This window comes from Ceratotherium simum, chromosome X (genome assembly GCF_057802395.1).
Source record: "Ceratotherium simum simum isolate JZ-2026a chromosome X, ASM5780239v1, whole genome shotgun sequence".
NCBI classification, from domain to species: domain Eukaryota; kingdom Metazoa; phylum Chordata; class Mammalia; order Perissodactyla; family Rhinocerotidae; genus Ceratotherium; species Ceratotherium simum.
The window spans coordinates 73,362,445-73,386,814 of NC_141940.1; the positions used below are offsets into that span (position 1 = coordinate 73,362,445).

General features: G+C 51.5%; 1 protein-coding gene across 4 annotated transcripts; it reads right to left on the reverse strand.

Annotated features, from left to right (window-relative positions):
• Positions 1 to 1,261: 1,261 nt before the first annotated feature.
• Positions 1,262 to 22,920, reverse strand: MED12 (mediator complex subunit 12). Of its 4 annotated transcripts, XM_087427717.1 has the most exons (46): positions 22,513 to 22,920; positions 21,898 to 22,002; positions 21,499 to 21,690; positions 21,203 to 21,362; positions 20,307 to 20,488; positions 20,007 to 20,117; positions 19,645 to 19,899; positions 19,130 to 19,276; positions 18,869 to 18,968; positions 18,602 to 18,738; positions 18,251 to 18,382; positions 17,766 to 17,892; positions 17,064 to 17,293; positions 16,608 to 16,688; positions 16,317 to 16,487; positions 15,969 to 16,113; positions 15,752 to 15,802; positions 15,322 to 15,440; positions 14,989 to 15,132; positions 14,378 to 14,541; positions 14,033 to 14,164; positions 13,396 to 13,623; positions 13,077 to 13,221; positions 12,783 to 12,903; positions 12,315 to 12,416; positions 12,101 to 12,214; positions 11,676 to 11,851; positions 11,317 to 11,496; positions 10,179 to 10,250; positions 9,581 to 9,714; positions 9,250 to 9,411; positions 8,879 to 8,990; positions 8,619 to 8,708; positions 8,014 to 8,123; positions 7,630 to 7,765; positions 7,208 to 7,369; positions 5,790 to 6,164; positions 5,209 to 5,359; positions 4,850 to 5,055; positions 4,608 to 4,685; positions 4,464 to 4,518; positions 4,301 to 4,388; positions 2,548 to 2,755; positions 2,022 to 2,180; positions 1,740 to 1,821; positions 1,262 to 1,537 (listed from the first exon to the last, which is right to left on the reverse strand). In XM_087427717.1, exons 1-46 carry the CDS (start codon positions 22,609 to 22,611, stop codon positions 1,494 to 1,496), a joined length of 6,474 nt encoding a protein of 2,157 aa, XP_087283843.1. In that variant the 5' UTR covers positions 22,612 to 22,920; the 3' UTR covers positions 1,262 to 1,493. The 4 variants fall into 4 exon arrangements, with proteins under 4 accessions (XP_087283843.1, XP_087283841.1, XP_087283840.1 ...); XM_087427715.1 differs by having other exon boundaries at positions 4,301 to 4,518; positions 4,859 to 5,055; XM_087427714.1 differs by having other exon boundaries at positions 4,301 to 4,518.
• Between the last annotated feature and the right edge of the window lie 1,450 nt (positions 22,921 to 24,370).

The following is a 24,370-nucleotide window of genomic DNA, read 5'->3' on the forward strand; positions in this document are numbered from 1 at the left end:
CAGCTGTCTTTGTGTCTTTTCTGTATGTAGTGTACCTGTCCAGTTTGTTTAGCCCCCCACCCCAAGCCCCTGAGTCTCCCTTATTCCAGCCAAGCCTCTACCCCTGTAAGCTCCTCAGAATGTGGATGTCAGGATAGAACAGGTCAGAAGAAAGCTTCAGTCAGCTTTGCCTTCACCCTGTCAGGGAGCTCCATTCTTTGCCCACACAACTCCTCAACTTGGTGAGTCCCACACGAGCAAGGGCTTTGTGGACTTCAAAGAGGGATTTTACTTTTTTATTTTTTATAACTTGGGTATTGATTGGTGCTCCTGGTTTTACCAGCACATCTGACACTTCCCAGTGATATAGGCAACTATGGCCTGGACGTTATCCTGAAGTTGTCAGATCATCCTGTACCACCCACCCACAAAGCTGGAGCTGGTCCTCTTCCAGCCCCAGCTGGGCACACCAGAAGACTCCAATGTAGTAAACCAGTTGGCTCTCCTGGATCTAGGGCCCCAAACCTGAAAGCAAGGGGGCTGAGAATGGCCCTGCCACTGTTCCAAATGTGACTAGAGCAACCAACAGTTTTGAGTTTTCTCTACTGTAAAATGGGAGTGAGCAACAGTCATCTTGGGTCTTGCTAAGGTGGGTCGTGTGAAAACAAGCAGTTCCAGCAACATATGAGAGAGAGAAAAGGGTGCTTCCTTTCACTGGTCTCTTCCTCCTAGAACCACACCATCGTTTCACCACCTACTCGATGGTGACACTTGCCAATGGAGAGCAATTTTTCATCCCAGAAATGAGACTCTCAGGGAAGTTCTCTGTCTAGGATACTGCTTGGTGCATGATGGGGACCACACAAGATAGCAAAAAGGGTAGGTAGTCTGTGACCTCCTCCACCCCGAAGCTTGTTCAAACCCCAGCATGTGGGATGGGTGGAAGGAAAATTAGGTTCCATTAATTCTTCCTCTGGCCTAATGGCCCCTCCCCAATCCCAGTGGTATATCCTCCATGAAGAAAAGCAGTAAAGAAGCTGCAACACCTAGCTGAGACGATAAGCTGCCCTTCTAAGAGACTAAGGGCCCAAACCTTCATATGTTGTCAGGTTGGAGAGGTGAAGAGAGGGTAGCAATCCAATTAGAATTAAGAAATTTTGGGGGTGGAAGGTAAACAGGGGAGATGATCTGAACAGAATGAAGGCTCTGACTGGTTGGTCTGGCCCCCAGCACTCTCCCGAGAGCCCGCCCTTCCCGGCCATGCAGAACTCACACACTTCCCTTTGCAAAGAAGCTCTGTGTATTGGGTGCAACAGCTCTGGGGTCTCTATATAAATAATATACAAAACCCAACAGCTCAATGCCTCACATTAACAAAAATACTAAAAACTCATTAAAAATGGAGCCTGAGGGAAGAGCCCCAACCACTACTGGTGCTAGCCCAGGAAGGGGATTGGGAATTAAGAGGAAAGGGGGGGGCCACATCCAGTGCACAAGTGGTTCCTCCAGGTGGCTCAGAAGCGTCCAAATATGTTGGTACTGGGCTGTGGCTGGGTATCTGTGAAAAACCAGAGATTATCAGGAGTGGGAGACCAAGCAGAGGTGTGGGTATGCATGAGGAAAGCTATTTAGGGACCAAGGGAAGGGATGGAATGCAATGCTTCCCCCCACAACCTGGGCCTGAAGCAACCACCTCAGCGACTTTGGCCCAACCCCCATTTATTCCATGGGGTTCTCCTTGGGAAGGAAGGCAGGCTTACTGGAGAGCTGTTGTTGGAGTTGCCGGACCAAAGCTGCTGTCTGTTGCTGTTGCTGCGTCTGCTGAAGCCCCTGGCGCTGGAACTGAGGTGGAAACGCGAAGTGGAAGACTGAACTCGAAGCTTCCACTTCCTTCTCCATCCTTATCTCCCAACCCCTTTCTAGAGTGCTATGCCTTGCCTCCAACCTCTACCCCATTGCACAATGTCCCCAACCCAGTTCACTGGCTATGTGCCCAACATGGGCAGCTGTCCCTGAGCCGGGGGCTGTAGTCCAGCAGCTACCTGGGGCTGGGACTGGGGCTGGGGTTGGGGAGGAGCCGCCTGCTGCTGCTGTTGCTGGTGTGCTTGTTGTTGCTGCTGTTGCTGCTGCTGCTGCTGCTGCTGTTGCTGCTGCTGCTGCTGCTGCTGCTGCTGCTGCTGCTGCTGCTGCTGTTGCTGCTGCTGTAAAAACATGAGAGATACTTCTAAGGAGAGCAAGGGAGTTGAGCCTCAGTGGCGGAGGGATGGGGACGGGGAAGCAGCAGCAGGGAGGGAACTCTGGGTCCACTGCCCTCCCTCCTCAGAGAGTTTCAGAGGAAGAAAACACATCTAGAGGACCCAGCAGACAACTCCCAACTCTCTCCCACCAGGACCCCCAGAACAAAACAGGGGAGGGGAGGGAACTAACTTCTTAAGCCCCCACTATGTGGCAGCCACTCTGCCGGGCACTTTACGTACATGGCCTCATTCAGTCTTGATAACAACCTGGAAGAGCTTGTGTCTCTCCTCCTTGGGCTCCCAGGTCCCAGAGGAAATCCCAGAGCCTTACCCGCAGGATCTGCTGCTGCTGCTGCTGCCGGATGTGATACTGCTGCTGCTGCTGCTGCTGCTGCTGCTGCTGCTGCTGTTGCTGCTGCTGCTGCTGCTGCTGCTCAGGCAGGATGGAAGCTGATCGGACGCCGGCCTGGACGCCCTGGGCGCCCAGCGGAGTCATGGTACCTATCATGGGTGTTTGCTGCAGTGTCTGGTGTGAAAACCTACAAAGACCAGAGGTCCAGAGGTCAAGGCATGGGGAGGGGAGATGGGAAGAAGTATAAGGCCTGGGTCCCCAACCTGAAAGAAACGTCAACAAGTCATTTCATTCATTCCTCCGGTCACTAACCAGAAAAGCCCTCTTGGGTTCTGACAGACTTCTACGTTGGGGAACAAGGGGCAAAGACAATACCCCATTTTAGTGTTTCAGAACCTTCATGTGTAGGAATTTTTCAATGCTGTTTTAGCTCTTTTTCTCTTATGAAAATGAAAACCAGTTTTAGACAGGACAGGTATTCTGTAAACATTCACCAAGGTTGTTTCTGTTACTGTTGGTGGTGGTCTCCAATAACATTTCAGAGTCTTAAAGACTATTGAGTTCTACTGCTCCTTATGCCTTCCTTACCCTAATCTGTACATCACTGCAACAGGCTACTGGCTGGGCCCTCTGTCTCAAGTCTTCTCTCACCTTCCCTATGTATCCTATCCACACATTCCACGTTTATCTCTCAACACACCCAACTCATCACTTTCCTGATCAAAAGAGCCGTTTCTGGGATTGTGTCTCAATTCTGCACCAAGCACTCAAGGCCCTCTATCAACCTGCCCACTCCTAGCCCATCCCCTACCTCCCTGGCATGAATTTTACACTCTACCCAAGCTCTTTTTCTTCCCATCCTCCCAGCCATCTAACATTCCAGTCCCCATGTCTCTGTTCATGCTTTGTCCTCTATCTAGACTGCCCTTCCCTCTCCTGCTCTCCACAAACCTAAATCATAGCTATCCTTCAAAGGCCAACTCAAGTCTGACCTCCCTCATGAAACTTTCTCTGATGACTCAGGCCCACAATGATATTATCCCCCACTTTTCTGAATTCCCTTTTTACTTCACAGCACACAACTGCACACCAGATGATATCTTCCCTCATAATGTTCTCTAAGTGTTCTTCTGTGGAAGTCTCATCTTCCCCAAGTACAGCAAAAATTCTTCATGGTGAAGGACTTGGTATTTTTTTAAAATATCTTTCCTTTCCCCACCTGGTCCTAGCATAGCACTGGCCACACAGTGGGCAGTTAATCAATACTTCTAAGTAACGGACTTTTCCTCTGGTCCACCCCCCAGTGTTCTAAATTCTAAGCTGCAGAGCCTCAAGACACAATTACAATGTCTTATCTGAGGCCTGACTAACATGCAGCATGGTGGAAGCATTGTTCATTAGTCTATTCCAGTGTGAAACTCTTCTCCTAACGGCTTGGTGACTCTATCATGCAGTGCATCAATGAATCCCAGATTTTTCCTTATCATAGTTGGAGAAATGATTTCTCCTCTCTGGGCCTTGAAGAAATGTCAGGGAAGTAAGTGTGAGATTACTGGTTGCCAGGATCCTTCCAGCTCTGGCATTTTGTGGTGACAGGCTATGTGGTCAGATAAGTGTTCTTCACCTCTCCAAAAACCTGACTAGTCCCATCACTTCCAGGCATGGGTTTTCCCAAGTCACATGCTCCCTCATATCTCAGTATGTCTTCGAAGCTCTCCACTTCCTTGAGTACCTTTGACTGGCGGTCAGCCCATGTCCGTAGGTTGGGGCCTGCTGGTGCACATAGCCACTGGGCCGCTGTTGCAGGTGGCGAGTAGGATCTACAAGAGTAGGATTGGTAGAAGGGTGGGTGCTCTGATAAGGCTGGCTGGAGTAGCTGGGGGGCACCATGGTACCTGCGGGGCCTGTGTGTTGCTGCAATCCCACATGAGAAACATAAGGAGTATAGCCCTGGAGGGGAGGAGAGAGGGAGTCAGGGCCAAGAGTGTGCAGAGCAGCTTGCCTCAAGCTCCCTGAGTCTCACCATCTTGTGCCCTTACCTGGGAGGTCTGCAAACCGTAGGAAGAGCTGGGAGTCATCTGATGGACAGATGACTGTCCCAACATCCCCTGACTCTGCTAAAGGGAAAAAGGAGACAAACTCAAAGCCAGGAAATGCTTTCCACCATCTGGTTTCTTGTATCTCCCACTCTGCATGTCCTTGTGAAGATCCCAGAGTCCCCTCAGTCCTGTGACCCTCAAAAGCCCCTCTCCCTGACGGCCCTCCCTACTGCCCCTCTCACTATCTTTGCCTGGAGCTGTTGGCGAAGGCGCTGTCCTTGGGGCACCGCAGGCTGCTGCTGTCGGTACACAGAGGTCTTGTAGGAGGAGGGTTCCAGTCCCATGACGCCAGTCATGGTTGTGGGCAGCACTCCAGGGTAAGGTGGTCGGGTCGGCAGCTTCTGCATTGGTAACCGCACAGGACGGTATGGGTCCACACGAGGCCCACCTGGAAAGGGGAGCAGGCTGACCTCTCTAGGCTTCTCATCCCTCTGTCCCCTGCTCTGTCCTGGTCATCCATGGCTCCTCAGAGGAGTGGCATCATCCCTCGGGTGGGAGAAATGTTCAGGTAAGTCCCTCATTCCTAGTGGCTGGCACTCACCTGCAGGTAGTGGCTGGTTCTGGGTGTACAGGCCTATGGAACCCTGCCTGTAGCTAAGGTGGGATATGGAACCAGGGTTAGCGTGGTGCAGGAGGTCTGGAGGCACTGTCACACCATAGGGGCCACTCCGCCCTGGGCCCATTCCATAGTCCTGTGAGAACGGCAGAGGAGAGAGGTGAGTGAGCTGAGTAGGGTGGGACGATGTGGGATAGGAGGGGTGAAAAGGAGTTGGATCCACGTGGCTGATTTTTGTAATTCCTTTTTTTTTTTTTTGGTGAGGAAGATTGGCCCTGAGCTAACATCTGCGCCCATCTTCCTCTATTTTGTATGTGGGATGCCACCACAGCACGGCTTGATGAGTGGTGTGTAGGTCTACGCCCAGAATCTGAACCCACAAACCCCGGGCTGCCAAGGAGGAGCGTGTGAACCTAACCACTACGCCACTGGGCCGGCCCCATAATTTTTGTAATTCTAACAGCGCTCCTTCCCCACATACCTCCACCCCTCCCACAAACCAGAAACTGGACAGAATCACGGGCAGAGAGAAGCTGTGGAAGAAGCATAACGGGGGCAGCACCAACCTCTGTCTTGGTGGCGGGCTGGCTGCGTTTCTTGCCCTTCGTGGACTTCTTCTTGCGTTCCTCAGTACTAGGTGGAGCAGCCCCAGGCTTGTCAGCTTTGGGTGGCTCTGGAGCCTTTTTCTCAGGCTCTAGCAGGGTGGGAGCAGGGGGCTCCTCATCCTCTGGTGGCAGTGGCAGTGGCTCCAGGTAATAGGCGCGGGGCCGGGGCCGGAGGTGTGTGTGGTAGAGCAGCAACCGCTGCTGCTCCTCGCCTCGGGCCACCCGCCGGTCAACCCGGACGGTTCCAAACCAGCCCCAAGAGAGTGGTGCTGATGGTTTCAGGCCCTCAAAGAGATCCCAGGGAGAGATCTTTTGTTTGGTGGAAACCTGTAGACCCTGCTCCAGAAAATGAGAAACAGTGAGCTGTTGAGACTTGGAAAACAGAAGACAGACTTTGGGGACTTATAGGAGAGGGGAAAATATCTGTTGGCAATAAAGGAAAAAAGCCATGGGTAGACTCAGGGGAGACAGTGAGAGGAAGACAGATGGACACGGACACACAAACAGCCACACATTCACACGGAGGAGAGAGAGTTAAGAGGGGAGAGGGCGATGGGCAGGGGGAGCAGATTCAGAGACAGACACTGACATTCAGAAGAAGACAGAGACAGAAACAGGGAGGGGGAGAGAGAGAGAAAAGGCAGTAAGAGACTAAAGACAGGCAGAGAGAGGGACGGGGAGAGAGACAGAAAAACAGGAAGAAAGAGACAGGCAGAGAGAGAGAGACAAAGTGGAGAGAGACAGAGAAAGGCAAAGTGAGAGAGTCAGGCAGCAAGCGAGACAGGGACACTCAGAAGGAAAGACAGAGACAGATGGCCAGGAAAAGCAGTGAAGAGAATGTATACGTGAATGGGTTGGACTTTGGATTTCAAACTCTGCATCCTCTTTTTCCTCTCCCTCTCGACTACACACAATGATTATGGTTACTCAACAAATACTGCAACTGACCGAGAGAGGGGAAAGAGAAAATTGTGTGGAGATGGGTGGGTAGGGGGAGAGAAATGCAGGGATAAAAGAGATATGGGCTGTCAGCCAGACAGAAGGGTGGGGCACAGGAGGGGTGGAGTAGGACAAGAGGCAGGTGGGGCAGAGGATAGAGGAGGGTGGGGTGCTGAGAAACGGGTGGTATGTTAAAAGGTGGGTAGGTGGTGAGAGGTGGGTAGGGGTGAAGGGAGAGACCAAGGAAACAGTGTTAGACTCCCAAGATGGGAAGAAGACACGTAAGGAAAGTTACGTGATTAGCTCACATGAGGTGGCTCTCACGGCAGGGCCCCAGGAGCCTGCTGTAGCTACAAGGTTAATGCAGGGAAGCTCTGGCCCAAAGGGGAAAAAGATGGGGGCGGGGGATAGGACAGGGACCAGAAGACAATGGAACATGCCTCTTTCTTGAAGATGGAATCGAAGCCGGCAATCTTGTTGCCCTTGGTGTCAATAAGGGAGCCCTGTGGCTCACATGTGATGACATCGCGGGTCTGCTTGGGCAGTGGCAGCAGCTGGCGAACTTTTTCCAGACTGTCTGACTGACGTTCCCCCAACTCTTTCTGCAGGCACAGGAAGATGGGACAAGAGTTCAAGGACACAGAAAAAGAGGGATGGGAAGTCTCAGGGGACAGCACAGACCCTGGCATGAAGACACTCAGTGAATCCTCGCTGTACGAACAAAGAAAAAATGGACATAAAGGGGAAGGGTAGGGGGCTCTGGCCAGAACGAAGTCCCTGAGGCAGGACAGTAAGTGCAACGTTGAGGGAGAGGGAGCTATGTCCCAGTCCCCCAAGCCTCATCCTTGCCTCTTCCGCTCACCCGCAGCTTCTTCACCAGGTTCATGTAGGCACGTTTGTTTTCCTCCATGCTGCCTTGAGAGATGCTGGACATGTCCGCAGCCAGGGTCCCATTGATGAGCACACTCAGCATGTCCAATACAGTGGTGAAGAGCTCACTGTGACAGGAAGCCAGGGAGAAAATTGGAGAAGAAAGAAGTTAAGACAGACAAAGGCCTCAAGGTGGGACACAAGCAGGGAACGGCACTTAAGACATTATCCCAAGGGCACCAAAACCATGTGGGGAACCCAGGACCTCGGAGTCCGCAGTGTCAGCCACACCAATCACAGCGGGTCGTGCACCTGGTGTGGGGGAAGGGGGATCCCTTGGGTACAAAACTGAAGGGAGGGGGCGGGGATGCTTTACTTGTTGGACTGCATGTCGACAGTGCCGCTGATGATGATCTCCAAGAGGAGCACAGCCCACTCTGTGGTCTGCTGGGTGCTGCGCTGCACCGTGTCAAACATGCCCCCCACCTGCCAGGGCCACAACAAGTCAGTCAGATGGCTCAGGGGCCAAGTTTGGCATTTTGGGAAAGCTTAGATGCGAACCTGAGTTTGGTGCAACTTAGGAACACCTGAGGTCATATTCCAGTTGTACCTATGATTTGCTACAAGATCTCAGGCCAACGACTTAATTCTTGACATCTCTGGGCCTCAGTTTCCTTACTTATAAAATGATAGGAGTTGGACTAACGGATGTCCAAGATTCCATTCAACATTCCACAATGGGTTTCTAGGGCTTCTAGGGCCCAGCCAGAATCTAGGATACTGAGGCAGGGTGCCTGCAAGGATCCAGTCCCCTTAACCACTTTTAGGTCCTGCATCCTTTAGGAGAGCTGGGTTATTACTCGAAGACCCAGAAGAACCTAGGCCCTCCATCTTCAACCCTGCCCTCCCCCAGCTGGGGCTTCTTTGCTCTGTAGTTCTAGCCCCACCCACTTCCTTCTTCTCTCCAGCTCCCCCTCTCACCAGGTTGAGCCGCAGTTTGAGTGCCTCATGCATTAGCTGCTTTGGTTTGCAATCATCTAAGTACTGGTCATCTCGCCAATTATTCACAATCTAAGATAGATAGAAACAAGTATAACAGACAGCTCAGGGATCTTCTTGTTTCCATCCCAAAGGACCCAAAGTATTCATCAGAAAGTACTGACGGTTCTGAGTACACAGTAGCCTCTTAGGTGCATCCTTCTCTGCCCTCCTGCCTGGCTCCATGGCCCAGAGACCTGTACCTGGTGCACTTGGCTGTAGAGGGAGGTAAGGAGTCCTTCACGCTGCTCATCCTGCCCTTTCAGACACGTCAGCACCAGGGATAAGAAGGGCTGCTGGCTCAACAGGGACATACTAGAGAAGGGAGGAAAAGAAAATAAAAAGAACAGGACTGTGGGTTGGAGATCAGGCAACTTCCAATCCGATTCCTCCACGCCCCTGACTCTACTCTCTTAAGATCTAGCCAGTTGTTCAACCACACCCACACTTACCCTCTCATTTTCCACTTTTCTATGATTTTTATCTCCCCCCCCCGCCCCATTCTTTCTTCCTCCCTGGGCCTGCCTCCTCTCCTTTCTACCCCTCAATCTTGGGTCCCCCAAAGCCGCTTTACCTCTTCTGCTTTTGTCGATCACGTTCTTTGCGGGAAGAGGAACCCAGGTGCTGGCCCTTCTCCAATTCCTCCCCTGCAGCCTTTAACACATGCCCCTGGACTGAGGTGGGCAGTTTAGCAATGAGGGGGGCCACCAGCCATACACCAGAGCGCTCTAGAGAGCTAGAGGACAGACGGAGTACACAGCGTCACAGAGGAGCCAGGCAAAGGTTGGCATCAGGTCTTCTCCTTTCCTGATGGACATGCCTGGCATCTTCATGCGGCTGAAATCATTTACACTACCAGGACACAAACTCATAAGGGGGTGGGTCCTAACACGTTTCTACCCAACCTGAGCACAGGCTTGGTCTTGCTGCTGCTGGGCATGTTGCTTGCAGTGTTTCCAGAAGATGACCCTGTCTCCGCTGACTGTTGGAACACTTCGATTGTGGCCTTGGCAATGTTCTCTAAGAGGGAGTTCATCTCCTGGGGAGGACGAAAGGCACAGGGGTGCTAAACAGGTAGCTGGGAGCGAAGGAAAACAGATGGTAGGAGGGATGGGAGATGAGGGTGGTGGAAGGCATCTGTGGAGGTTGACGGGAGGGTAGGGACACAACTCTGCTGGGAGTCGTGCCCTCCAGCACCTCCATATTTCTCCAATTCCCCACTGTCTTCTCCTTTACATACCTCCTTACAGTTGTGGCCACAGAAACAGCCTCCACCACCACCACCACCACCAACAACCACCTTCCCCATAGCTCAAAGCACCAACACTCTCAACCCATTTCCCTTATCATCAGCTCCACATGTTTGCCATCTTCCTATCCTCTCTTATCTCTCTTAGCTCAAGAACCCAAGAGTAGGACCTTGGTTCTTCTATGGTAGCCCACCTCCCTGACACACGGAGCTGGAAGTGAGCACAGGAAAGAGAGAGCCCGGGCACCACTCACATTGCTAGGGGTCTGCTTGATCATGAGCTGCAGCTCCAAGGAAGACTGGCGCATGGTCCACTGGTCCAAGTTCTGTGACAGAGACCCCACCCCCAAGCTGGTCATCTTTGTGTCATCCCCAGCCACTCATCACCCCGAGGCCAGTTCCTGATATCTCGCAACCTTGACTCACACATGCCTGGAGATCTAAGAGGGACCTCTCTATGTCCCCAACTTTAGGAAAAACTACACCTAAATAATCCAAAATGGCTGAAAAATCTATCCTATTTTAAAAGCAGTTCAGGAAAGATTTCACATCTTTCCCCAGTTTCCTGTTCCAGAGCCTCACATTCCTTAGCATCAGGAAGTTCTGCTTAACGCTAACCTAAATCCTTGATGTTAAAGTTAAAGCCTGCTTCTCCCATTTTAAACCAGCTGCTCAGAGTCCTTTACAGACCCGAAGGCTACTGTTAGCTAATCTCTCTTCGGCATTATCAACTCTGGGCTGAAGAGACCTCATTCCATTAGCTTTTCCTCAGTGGCTTTATTTTTCCACTCTCCAGTCACCTGAATGTCTGATGCAGCAGCGTGGCGAAGCTAAAAGGGCACAGGATACCTGGGTTCACATACCGACTCCAAACTTACTAGTTGTGTGACTTTGGGCAAGTTACTTAACCTCGTCAAGCCTCAGTTTCCTCACTGGTCAAACAGAGATACTCATACCTACTTCACAGGGTTGTAAAGATTAAATGAGAAAATATACACAGAGTGCTGAGCACAGTACCAGTACCTGGCATGAAGCAGACACTCAATGAGTAGCAGCTGTTCAGTAGTATGACCGTCCATTACTGAGCCATGACCAAAATGCCAAAGATACAAGGCCAAAAACTAGGCCTCCCAGAGACTATGCCTCTCACTGACAAAGGACAGTCCTACTCTGGAGAGCTGTGCCCTCACCCACCAGTTTACTTTACAGCCTAAACCATATGGGCTTGACTTCTGAACCCACGCTGGAGCTGTTTCTCTCATTACCTTTCGCCCACATCCTTGTTCATCTTCCTGCTTAACTCTCCCTCTCTTTTTCTCTCAAGGTTCCTATTGTTTCACCCCAGGCTTGGGCCCTATTGCTTCCTCCAAGACCCTCATCACCTTGGCCTACCTGGAGAATACGCTTAATGCGTTGCCGCTGGGGGTTTTCCCCATCCTCATTGTCCAGTAGTCGATGTGGGTAGCAGATGAGCTGCATGAGGCGCTGGGCCTGGGCACTACTCAACACTGGGTCCTGTAGGTCATTGCTGTCCTCACACAGCGATTTAAGGCAACGCTCTCCTACCCATTCCTGAGGAAGCTGATAATCAGGGGACTGGGGCAACCACTGAGGGGGTTAGGAATAAGGGGAGTGGGCTGGGAGTTGGTGAGGGACACAATGTATAGTAGGGAGGTGGCGTGATCATCGCTGGAAACAGGACTATATTATATAGAGGCATTTAGGAGGTGTAGGGGGAAGGTGAGACTGACCTGTTGGCAGATGCTGCGCAGCACGTACTTGGCATAGACATCCAGACTGGCTGTCTCCACAGAGATGTTGCGGCCACCCTGCCTCCGACCGCCACTGCCACCTCCTCCCTCCTCCTCTGGAAGTTCTTCTGTTCCTCCTGTCACAGTGAAGCCTGAACCTTTCAGTTCCGCATCCCCTGTGGTTCACGGGTGGGAGATAGGGAGGGCAGAGTGAGATCCGAACACTGTGTAGAGACCCAGCCCGGACCCACAGACGCAGCAACTCCCCAAATCCAGCCCTATGGGACAGAAATATACTTCCCTCCTCCTCTCCTCCCCAAAGGTCAGAGAGACCACCTTCAGGAGAGAGAAAGACTGTCCTTTGTAGTTTAGCTGGCACTCCACCCTATACACACTTCTGGCACCACTCCCTTCCTACCCCATACCAAGTACAAACACAGCCTTGAGAACAGCAAACACAGCTCCATCCACGATGCGGTTCTGGGAGGCAGCCAGCAGGTGGCGGTCACAGGAGGAGCGGATTCCTACAGTAGGTTTGTCTGGGGAGGGAGCCGAAGTCAGGGGAAGCAAAAGTAGAAACGGTGGGGGTGGGGTAGCCACACTTTCTACTGCCGGCTGGCTCAGATCAGAGTCACTTACTTCCATCCGACTGGCAAGGATTGAGTTGAGGTGTCTTGAAAAGGTGGAGGAGGATGCGGCAGGTAAGTCGGGCCCCGGGCTCAGAGTCCTGCTCACTGCAAGCTAAAAGAAGGAAGACAAAGCAGATCAGAAAGGATGAAGGTGGACTGTGTGTGGGTTTGTGGGTGGTGGGTGGCTAAAAGGGGAGACAGGTCAGGTGAAAGGAGAAAAAACAAGATAATGCTGGAGGAGAGGTGGAGCAGGGAACTGTTTTGCAACATAAAGGGAGTACCTCAGAGGGGTCAAACACCAGAAAGATCAAGCTACAAATGCAGGATGAGAAAGAGGCCCCTCCCAGCCTGAGGCATACCACAGGACTGGCCTCTGGTGAGGCCAGGCATCCCACACTGAACAATGGGAGTGCAGCCATCATGTGTATATTGAAACTTGGGGTCCAGAAATTCTATGGGTTACGGATTGGTAGTTCACCAGCATTAAGGAGTGAAGGGATGGCAGCACAGCGAATCAGATCCTCTAGGAGCAAACACTGCCGAGCGATGAGGATGGCAACAAAAGTAGCCAGGGAATCATGAAAAGACAGGTCACTGACCTGGAGGAAAAAGCAGACAGACGTCACAACTCTGTGGGGAGAGACGGCACTTACTCAAAGCGGTATGCCTCCACTTCCCAAAACTCTGTCTCTCTATTACCTTGAGTACTGGGACTAGACCCCTGCCCTGGTAACTGCCTCCTGTCCCAGTGGGACCCCACCCCAAGTCTCACATCTACATTGCAGAGGAGGTCGTTGAAACCACAAGTGCCGTTGTTAGAGGAGCAGCACAAGGCCTTAAGGACTCCAAGCCATTCCGCACTCAGTGACTTGCAATAGCCAGTCAGCTCTGCACACAGGATTGCGATGTCATTCACCCTGGGGAAAAGTACAAATGCCCTCAGGAAAAACCTTGTTCCACAAAACCTCAGACTCATTAACTTTTCATCTCCACCCGGCAATAACCAAGGTCGCGGTACCTCCCGGGCATCTCATCCCTCCCAATATTAGGCAGGAGCGTGGTGCCCAGTCCTCACTCAGTATGCCCCATACCTATCGGGATCATGGTGCCCCACACAGACGTGCATAAGGGCATTGCAGACAAAGCTGTAGCGGTTAGCGGGGTTCTCACTAAGACTCTTGCCTAGCCCCGTGTAGGTGAAGGTGTGAGCTGCAGGGTTCTCCAGAGTGTCAATCATGAACTCAGGTGCCCAGCGCATATTGGATTCTGATGGCTCCACATTGCAGTAGATGGTGTTCTTCACCTTGGAGCAGAAGTCGCTGCAGGGGTGGGGGAAGGAAGACAGTAGTGTTGAAGAAGGTCTGGTGAGGTAGAGGGATGGTCAGGAAAGGGGAGAAAAGAAAAAAACGAGGGACCAGGGACCTTGGGACCAGAAAAAGGGAGATGGGACAAAGCAGACTGGGCAGGAAAGGAACCCAGTGAGAATAAGGCGCAGGGCCCTCTGGAGGCAGGGAGGAAGTGCGGACCCCACAGAGATGAGCTGAAGGAAAGGCTGACGAGGAAGAAGGCCCATTCTCAGGAACCAAGAACACATGGAGGACGTAGTCCCCAAATGACCCTGCAGAGACAGCAGGGTCCCGGGCTGTGCTCTGCTCCTGAGTCGGGCAGTAATGGGAAGGAGGTGGGACTAGGTCCCACTCTCTACCCCTTACCTCTCACCTCTCTTACCTGAAGAGCTCCCCAAATTTGCTCTTTAAATGGCTACAGGAGGTGTACAGGTCATAGAGATAAGCAAGGATACAGCGTTCTGCAGAGGAGCCATCTGACCGGTTCATCCCATGCTTCACTACGCCACACAGCCTGTCACGAGGCAGCAAGGTCAGGAGGGTCAGCAAATGGTGAGCAGGGGCTGGGGCACAAAGGGCCCGGACACGGATTCAAGTCTCTGGGCCGTACTCTCCCCTCCCCACCTGAATGGAATGCACTTTCCCAGTGAGAGCTTCACGTGTTCACCGCAGGCCGCATCGTTCTCCAGAGCCCTGCTCCTTGCGGTTATCTTGCAGCCCTGCTTACCCCTCAAAGACCTGTGCCATCTGGTCCTGGTTGAGGATGAGGCAGGCATGATAGTGCCGCAGGACGGCCACGATGCACAGGCACAGGCTGGTAGTGTAGCTGCCCACCAGATCCGAGGATTTGAGAAGCAACTCAGCCTCAACTACACTCAGTTCGTTCAGTAGCTAGCAGAGAGAGTGGCGGGTGAGAAATGAGAAGAGACATGTTATACATAATCCCCCTTCCTGTGAGGAAACTAGCAAAGCCAAGTCTAAGCCCCTTCTGCTGGAGTCGCCTCAGTATAGAAGGGCCCTGTTGCCATATGCTACTGTCCTCTATTCTATTAACAACACAAGCCACATCAGCTATCTAACCAGTCTCCAAGATACAATCCTATGAACTCCACCCGGGGAGGACACTCTGTGCCCAATACTCTAATCCTTCTCTTGGGCCTCCCCAGGGAGCACTTGAGTCTCTATTCCTGCCGTCTTAGCTCATGTTCCACTCCCCCGGTGCTAGTCTTTGTGCCCCTCCAAATAGCCTGGGACACTAGCTTGAGCTTCTACTCCTGTCCTTATGACCCTATAGAGCACAAACTCCTTCCTCCACCCTTATCTCCCCAACTTCCCCACCTGAATGGCAAAGTCGATGAGGCCACTGATGCTGAGTGAATATTCCATGAGGTCGAAGATGAACTGCACATGCTGCACCAGGGGCAAGTGGTACGACATGCCAAGGGCAAAGCTCGTGATCTGCTCCAGAACATTCCGGGAGACCTGATAAGTGCAGTGGGAGTGAGACAGGAGTGCAGAGAGGTGGGAAGAACCAGGAAAGCAGGAAAGGATGATGGTGGAAGGGGATGAGACTGGGAGGCTTAGCCTGCCTGGGGGGAAAAAAGATAAGGAGGAAAGCAAAACAGGACAGGAGGCCAGCATGTGGGAAGGGGGCTGGACTTAGGCCCACACCTGAGCAGTGACCTGGTGTTGGTCATAATGTGAAAGGTGCTGGAACTTAGCAAAGATATCTTCAGCAGTGGGGAAGGCTTCAGGCCGGTTGCGCCGCCGCTTCTGCCCATCCTCCCCACCTGAGGGGACAGTTGAAAGGGACCAGTCAGGACAAGGAAGATAACTAGTTGACTGGGGGTGGGGAGGAGTGGGTATGCAGAGAAGGCTATGGGAGGGAGAGAGGGAAGCGGGGAGGGAGGGAGGGAGAGAGGGTAGGAAGGAGGAAGGCAGAAGGGAAGGGAGGGTCAAGGAAGGGATGGGTGAAGAGTGAAGCAAAGGTTTTGAGGACCACAGACTATGTGGACCTTATAGGAATATGTACAGGGAGGTGCTAGGTTGAGGGAGGGAAGGGAGAGGGAGGGCGGGCAGTATGGGGCTTACTGTGAGATACCTAAGAATGTCAGGTCTCCAGGATTCAGAGGCACAATAGGAGCAAGCTGGTCTGCAGAAGGGGGGAATGAGGGGGGAAGTTTCAAAAGGACTAGAGCTCTCAGGAGACTCCAAGAGACAGGACATTGGGACATGACTGGGAGTTCCCTATGCTGGGGAAGGGAAGACTGACTAGGGCACTCTTTGGGGGAGATCTGTTTAAGGAGCCTCAAACCCACCAGTTTCTGCGGTCCCCTTGCGGTTCAGAACCTTCAGGATATCCTTGGTAATTTTCTTGATGGCATGTCGGGCATCATCTCGCTGCTTTCCCACCCCAAACAGTACGACCAACCGCTGGTTGCACTCATGGCTGCATGACTCCTCCTGCATCCCAGCAGCACCATCAGACTCCAGCACCGATCTCCTTCCCTCCTCTTAAAAGCATGCTCCATGCCCCTCAGCATCCCAGGGCTAAAGCTCCTTCCCAGCATACCACACCCTCAAGAACAGCTCCAACCCCTCGGCATGGTCCTTGGACAGAAACCTGGGCTCAAAACAGATGCTCGCAAGGTGCTGGGGAACAGTACCTGGGGGATGGGAAAGTGTGTGGCATACTGCACATGCCGCGGCTGGTCATAAAGAACCCCAAGGGTCCCTTCTATCTTCTCCTTGGGTTGGGGCTTCACCTCCTTCTCAACATCTGGTTTCTCAGGAGATGGACTGCCCTTCCCCTCACAGACCATAGTAGGAGAGAACAACTAAGAGAAAGGCGAAAGAGCAGAACATTTAAAGGAAGAAAAAGGGATGAGGAGGCATAAAGAAATCCCCAAAAGAAGCATAACAGGAGCTGGATTCTTCCATACCAGAACCTAACTTACTGAGAAATCAGGCTTCTCCATGTCCTCAAACAGTACACTGGAACTAGGGTCGATGTCCATAGACTCTGAGAGGCCTGGATCCTGAGGGCACAGAACATAAGCAAAGCTGCTTTAGCCCCAAGGAGCTGCTCCCCACCATCTAGAAAAGTTGATTGACAGGGGAACTGGAGAGGAGATCACATTGGGAAAAGCACCGGATCTGGATTCAAGCCTTGACCGGTCACTTAACCTCCATTGGCCTCAGTTTTCTTCAGCTTTAAAGTGGGGATAAGAGTACCTCACAGGGCTGTTGTGAGGATCAAATGAAAAAAACTGATATGGGAGCACTTTATAACCTGTGAAGTATTAAGCAAATATTACCCTCATTATTAGGTGAAGTATTCTCAGAGGACTCTAGGAGCCAGGAAGATGGGAACGTCAGAAGAAACTATCCAGGGTGAGGAAAAGCCCACTCACCTCCAGCTTGCTACTGCTGCTGCCCTCAGCCTCCTTGCGTTCTGGGTCATCGGCAGGGTCATCAAAGGGAGAGGGAGGCCGGGGGCCAGGGGCTCCAAAGGCAAGGTCCCCTCGGGAGATGAGGGTGCAAGTATACATGTTGTGGGAGAAAACATCATGTCGAATCAGTTCACAGAACAGCAGTACCAAGTTAAAGAACTCCACCCGCTCACTCTCACTTCGGGGGTCCGCTGGAGGGAGGGAATGAGAAAAGATGAGTTAGGAGAGCACAAAAGAGACGGGCAGAAAGAGAGAGGGGGACACACCTAAGGCATGGTGCTCCTAGAGCACCTGAGGTAGGCAAGAATAGAACGACCAAAAAAAAAAAAAGAAAAAAACACCCCAAAACTGTTGAGGGACAAAGCGTGGTTGGTTACCCCACCTCCTGCCCCATACACCATCTCATAAAGGAATATGGCATCTTTGCTGCTATTTATATGTGAAAATGCTTCAATCGTATGTTCTTGTTTGTATTCTTCTTTTTATTTCACTACTCTGTTAGACTGTTAAGATGATCAAAGACTAGAATTAAGTCCAAAAGTCATTCTGCATAGGACCCAAGACAGAAATATATACCAGAAGGCCCTTAATTATGCTTTCTGATGACAGTAATGGGTAACTGAGTCTAGGCAGAGGTAACCATAGGGTGGCAGGGGTCCATACTCAGCATGGGAGCCTGTGTATCCAGAAACTGTAGGAGAACATCCTGGAAAATGGGAGCACTAGGAGCAGAAAGGGAGCCAGAGGCGATGGAACCCTTCTCATCTGCGGCTTCCGATTCTCCACAACGCTGCAAGATAAGAGAAGCAACTGTAGGACTGGATTTTACCTCGTTCTTTACTCCTTCATGTGTAATCCTTGAACTACCACCTGTTTTGCCTCCGCCCCAAGCTTTTCACTTCCACTCCCCCTATGACCTCTATTTTCTTTACCGCCTCCCAATTTAAGCCTTGATCGCTTCTCTAACTCTGACGTCAATCCGCTCCTTTCTACTTTTGTCTTATGTTCTCAACTTTCCCTTTAGGTTCTCTACCACCTCTTTATTCTCACAACTTCCACTTTGGTCCTACTACCAGTTCAATCTGTCTCCAACCCCAGTTGCCACTGCCCCACTGGCCAGTCGCATTCTCTTATCTCTGCCCCCTAACCTCAGCCTCAATCTCTGCCTGTCTCTTCTCCAGCAGCTTGGCTACCACCATAGCACGATGCCGACCAGAACGCTTGCAGCTGACAGCCCATTCACACAGTAATGATACCACAGCATCATCATCTGAGGAGATCTGGAGACCAAAGGAAGACAGGGGTGAGTGAGGTAGGGCTGGGGACAAACAACCAAGTTCCAGTTTCTTAAAGACTGGAGCCCATCTTAAAACGTCCTAGGCCCTGTAAGATCGTCTCTTCAGACATCCCCTGGTTTCAATGCCTCACTGTGCCTTCCCCTCATACATGCTGTTACCCTTGCAGTGTTTTTTGCTCCTTCTGTTCCCCTTCTTGCTTACCTCGTGCCCATCCTTGCTAGGCCCCAATCCAAAGATTCGGTTACACAGGGAGTCAAGAGAGTTGCTGAAGTCAGAGCGCTCAAAACTATGGCTGTCCAGCACTTCCAAAGTATGGAGCACCCGCCCAATGGTGAAGCCTAAGGAGGAAAAGTGGTAAACGGGACTTAACTAGAGGCCCACTGCATTCTGACTCTCAGATCTGTATGTCCTTACCATCCCCATCCTTTTCTCAAACATCCTTCTTACTATCTGTCCTCTGGCACCCACCTGCAGTAGCTTCCTGGCACTTATCAAAAGACCAGCGAACCTCAACTGCCTGTCCTCGCTCCTTGATCTGCAGCTCAATCTCCCGCAACTTTGCACGGACCTGTAACATCGAAAAGGAAGGCTTACAAGGATGCACCAAGGCATAAAAAAGGCCAGGCCCCAATCTAAAAGAATGGTACCAGACTCCAAGTCACTATTTCTGAAAGAGTAATTTAGCCCCACATCCCACTCTGGGGGTACCAGGCTATTGGTCAGACTTACCTGCTGAGTGAAGGCACTGTTGCCCTCTGGCATGGGCAGGTTGGAGGGGGCAATAGGTAGGTGGTCAAGTGGTGAGCCAGTCTTAATTCGGCTATCAGTCAGCGAGTAGTGCCAAACCAGGGCACTAGGACAACACAGGAGGATGGTCTGCCAGACAGGAACAGCTTAGTCAAACTCAATTACCATGGTTATCTCTCTAGAATCCCGTTATATGACCCAATCCTTAGATTTCCAATCCAAAGTTATTCTGAGTCCCTGGGGTGGCATCACTCCATCTCCGAGCCCCCACCTTCATCCACTCTCCTCAAAGGCTTTGGGCCTACTATTTAGCCCTGGAAGGGAACTAACTAACTGAAAAGGAACTAACACCCTAGGAATGAGAAGCAACAATCTCCAAGCAAGTACTCAGTGCCTACTCCCACTTCCAATTTAGAATCACCACCATTCTCCAGGACAGGCACCCAACTCTTCTCGGGATGCCTCTTAATTCTTCCTTGGGCCTACCCAGTACCTACCTGAAGGATACAACTGAGGCCAAAAACCAGGGGCCGGTGCTGAGGGCACATAAGTAGGTCACTAAAGGGTGTAGAGGGTGTGCTGCTAGTGGGGGGCTGAGGAGCAGGGGTGGTGGGCAGTGTGCTTGTCGACTGAGCAGACATCACATGAGACGAGTGACTGCTCATGCCATCCAGTTGCAGGGCCAGTCTCCGGGTACAGAAGTAGGCAAGGCGGCGGGAGAGGTATGCGGACTGAACAAATTCCCCAGAGTACTGTGAAGACATGATGATCAAAACCCCCAGTTCTCTCCAAGGGACACTGCTCTCATGTCTTATTTCTCCTCAAATCCTCCCTAGACCCCCCAAACCCTAGGCCTTACTCGAAGCAGCAGGGGCAGCAACAGTTTAAGCAATTCATCCTCTCCAGGGCGGATTTTCTCAAAACACTCAAGTACCCAGGTCAGGAACTCATGTCTGTCCAACATTCCATCCTATGGGTACCAGGGGTGGGAAGAGTATTAGTTTAGCCCAGGGACTACCAGAGATGAGGCAGACAAAGTAAACGAAAGGATGAAGAGAACCACAATCGGGGCAAGGTAGCAGGCAGATTCTGTTCTACACTGACAGAGTGCGAGACCAGGCTCAATCCAACGTCCCACACAACATGCCCTACTTCCTACCTGAAACATGAACATGGCCAGCTTCTCGTTGTAGTCCCACTGCCGGATTGCCACCTCTACATCATGGGGCAAGGGCCCTATAGTGGAACCACAACCTGCACTTCCTGCAGGCCCTGGCCGGTAGTATTCAGCCATCTTTTGCAGCTGCTCCCATAAGTACTTGGTGATGATCTGAGTCCACTCTAGGGTGAAGATGGGAAAAGGGCTATTTTATACTATCTCTCTGCTTAGAAAACCTTCTGTCCCCCACCCCCATCCACCATACTTCTAAATCCTATTCATCCTCTTAAGCTCTGGTCAAATGCCACCTTCCTAATGCCTTCCCAGGTGTCCCCCAAAGAAAGTAATCTTTCTGTCCACTGAAGTCTCAAAGAACCTCTGCTACTTCTTTTTTTGTGTGTGAGGAAGATCAGCCCTGTGCTAACATCTGCCAATCCTCCTCTTTTTTTGCTGAGGAAGACTGGCCCTGGGCTAACCTCCGTGCCCATCTTCCTCCACTTTATATGGGACGCCGCCACAGCATGGCTTGCCAAGCGGTGCGTCGGTGCATGCCTGGGATCCGAACCGGCGAACCCCGGGCCACCGCCGAACCCCGGGCCGCCGCAGCTGAGCGCGCGCACTTAACCGCTTGTGCCACCAGGCCGGCCCCTTCTGCTACCTCTTTTGACGCTTACTACTTTCTATACTTAATTATGTGATTCATACATATGCCTTAGCATCCCTACTAGAGTATACCCCAGTAGATACTCAAGGTACTCAATGTTTACTAATTGAGTGAATGCAAGATACAAGCAGAAGTAAGGAATATACATGAGGAAGGAGAATAATTCCAAGGGTCTCTCTATTATTCCTTGAAGCGATCAGTGGTGGGACTCCTGGTATTAGGAGTTACTCACCCATGAAGGGGTCAATGACATGTCTCTTCTTAACCTTGGTCTCAGTGATTGCTGCATAGTAGGCACAGGTCATCTTAATGAGCCAGGCAGCCCGCATCACGGGCACTGTGTATTTGGCTAAGTACCCAAATACTTCTTCCTTCTTACTGAAAATGGGGACCTGCATGGACATCACAAACAGTGAGACCTCTATTACCCCCACAAGCTGGCATCCATGTACCTTAATCTGGGAATAGGAGGGTACTTGGTACCCACACTCCCCTCCTTGGCCTGAAGAACAGGAAACAGTACCTCACCTTTTTGGCTAGTTGTGTGAGTGGCTTGGTGCCAGCCAGGTCAGTGAACCAGGTGTTAATGGCACTCTGGGATCGAGCAGTCACCAGCCAGAAGTTGTCCTTCTGGTTCACTTGGGGCTTCCTGCGACCAGTGTCAGGGAGAGTGTTACAACGTAACTTCTCCGCAATAATGCTGCTGAAGTTGGAACTGATCTGAGGGAAGAAAACTACACCTCAGGGTGGGAAGAAGGGGCAGACAGGTGGTCGTGCCTTTGATGGGCAAATGCCAATCTGGTAGCATTAGGTTATGAAGGAAAACTCAGCCATTTAGGTCATCCCTTTAAGTCTTCCCAACCCAGGCCTTTGCTCCTTCTCAGATTCTTCCAGCCTTTTCCTTCAGCCTGGCAGGGTTGGTCTCACCTTGGCAGGATTGAAGTTGACGTTCTTGGCACTGCCGTGTTCATCCCCAGAGACAGCAGGCTGATTATTGAAACCTTGTTTTACATTCAAGGCTGTCAGTTCATCCTGAGGCAGGAAAACGACATTTCAGCTTTTTTTTTCTCAGAGGTGGTGGTGGTGGCAGAGGAGGGCAGAAGAAGAGAAGGGAACAAGGAGAAAAAAAAGGTAGGAGGAGGATTCTGAGTAGAACAGATTGCTATTTAAAGCTAGGCCCTTACATTCACTCGGACACCACCCTCACCCCCCAGTCACTAAGATTCCCAATCACCCAGAGCTCACTCAACATTACTCTTCCCTGCAAGCAGCCGTAGCTCACCAAGCTGCCTCAGACAACTTTCTGAGGTGTTGTGTTAGCGGGTGGCGCCTCCAGCGTGGCCCCTTCAGCACTCCCTATTCACGCCCGGGACCCCCCCGCCAGGTCCTACTCTCCTAACACCAGCCCACTTTACTCTTCCCCCTTTCGGGACTTTCGCTCCCACCAAACCGCCCCGCCCCCCCTTCCCCAAACCGTCAGTGCTTCCTCCTAGGCTGATCGCTTGCCCATGGCCCCTCAAGAGGCCCGATTTCTGAACGCACCTCCTTCTGTTTGGGATCTTGAGGGTACACATCGGGAGGCCCCAGCCGCGGCCGCTTCAGGGGCCGGTGTTCGTAGCTCAAGATCCCGAAGGCCGCCATCTTGCCCAGCCCTTAGCACCAGAGGCGCCTGCCGGGCCCGGCGGAGGGGGGAAGGGGAGGGGGAGAGGGAGCCGAAAAGGGGGGCGGCGGTGGCGAGGACGGCAGCCGAGAGACAACAAGGGGGCACGTTAGAAACTCTCGATCATTGCCGGAAACTACCGAGGGAAACCGAGGGACGCCGGGAACCGTCGGACAACACCGACCGCAGCGGGGGCGGGGCCCGGCCCGGCGTGGGGCGGAGCTCCGCGCCCGGGAGCTCTTCGGGCCGGCGGCCGGAGATCGGTGTCGCTCAGCGGATATCTATGAAACGGCTGCGAGCCGCTTCACTGCGCTGGGGATACTGCCCTGCAAGGCGGGAGGCTGCCGCCGTGCTGAGCTCTGACTGGTGCTGGGGTTGCCGGCGCCTCGCTCAGTTCTTGGCCTCGAATAGGTGCCCTTTACAAACCATTTCATTTCTTAGTTTCCGCATCTGAAAAATGGGTATACTAATACTTCCTTCAAAGGACTGTTGTGAAGATTAGAGACTATGTATGCATAAGAAAGCACCTATTAACCCCTAAAAGGCCAGTTCTAATCCCTCAAGGTCTTTAAGGTCTAGCACTGAGGTTCTTAAGCATTTTTGATTCACAACCCCTCTAAGATGCTGATGGAAGCTATGGCCCTTCTTCCCACAAAAATGCTCACAGAGACATACAAAATGTTAGATACCAGCCAGGGAATTCTTAAACTCCCTGAAGCTCATCGATATATCCCCTAAGTGTCCGTGAACTCCCGGTTAAGAACCGTTGCTCTAGCGAAAGAGGCACCTACTAAGTGTCAGATGCTTTTTCAGACATTATCTCCTTTAATCTGCAAACAGCCCCATGAGTTAGGGATTATTATTGTCTCCATTTTGTAGATGAGGAAGCTGATTTTCAGAGTGGAAGTTCACTTGCCTGATAATAGACAGCTACTGAGTAACACAGCTGAGACTAGGATTTTTTTCTTGACTCTTGAGCTGCTGTTCCTTTTATGATGGTATTGCCTTTTAGAGAAAAGACAGAGTGCTATAATAAAAGTAACAACAATAAATAAAAAATAATAAAACTAGCAAATAACAAAGAAAAGTTATAACAAAATGCTATTGAATCACAATGGGAAGACAAATTAATTCTGATTGGGGAGGGGAAAACATATTGGAGGAAGTAACATTTGAACTAACTCTGAGGAATTTTAACCTGCAGAAAATTAGAGTGAGTTAGAACATAAGCACAGTGCTTGGCACATATTAAAGACTCAATAAATGTTTTCTGAATATACAATTTCTGTAATTTGTGTCTCCAATAGTGTCTCCAATCAGCTCTGTGTTTGGGGGAAGACAAATCTGGCAACAGAATGAAGAATGGATTAGAGAGCAGGGGGCCTTTAGAAAGGGAGGCCAGTTAGTGGGTTCTAGTAATAGTCATGACTAGAGGGAATGAAAGGCTGATTTAGCACAGTGGCTGTGGTCATGGAAAGGAGGACACTGCTGGGAGAAAACACCACATATGTAGGGCTGATTGGACTCTCAGGGTGAGAGAGAGGGAGGAATTGAAGATGACTTTGAGGTTTCAAGTCTGGGGGACTGAGAGGGTGATGATACCATTAACTGAGGTAGGGAACACAGGAACAGAAGCAGATTTAGGGGAAGACGAAGCGTTTGAAGCTAGTATTGTTTTCCTCCATTTCCAGAATCTACTTCTAAGTCAGACCTCCTCACCAGTCTCAACAGGGACCCAGC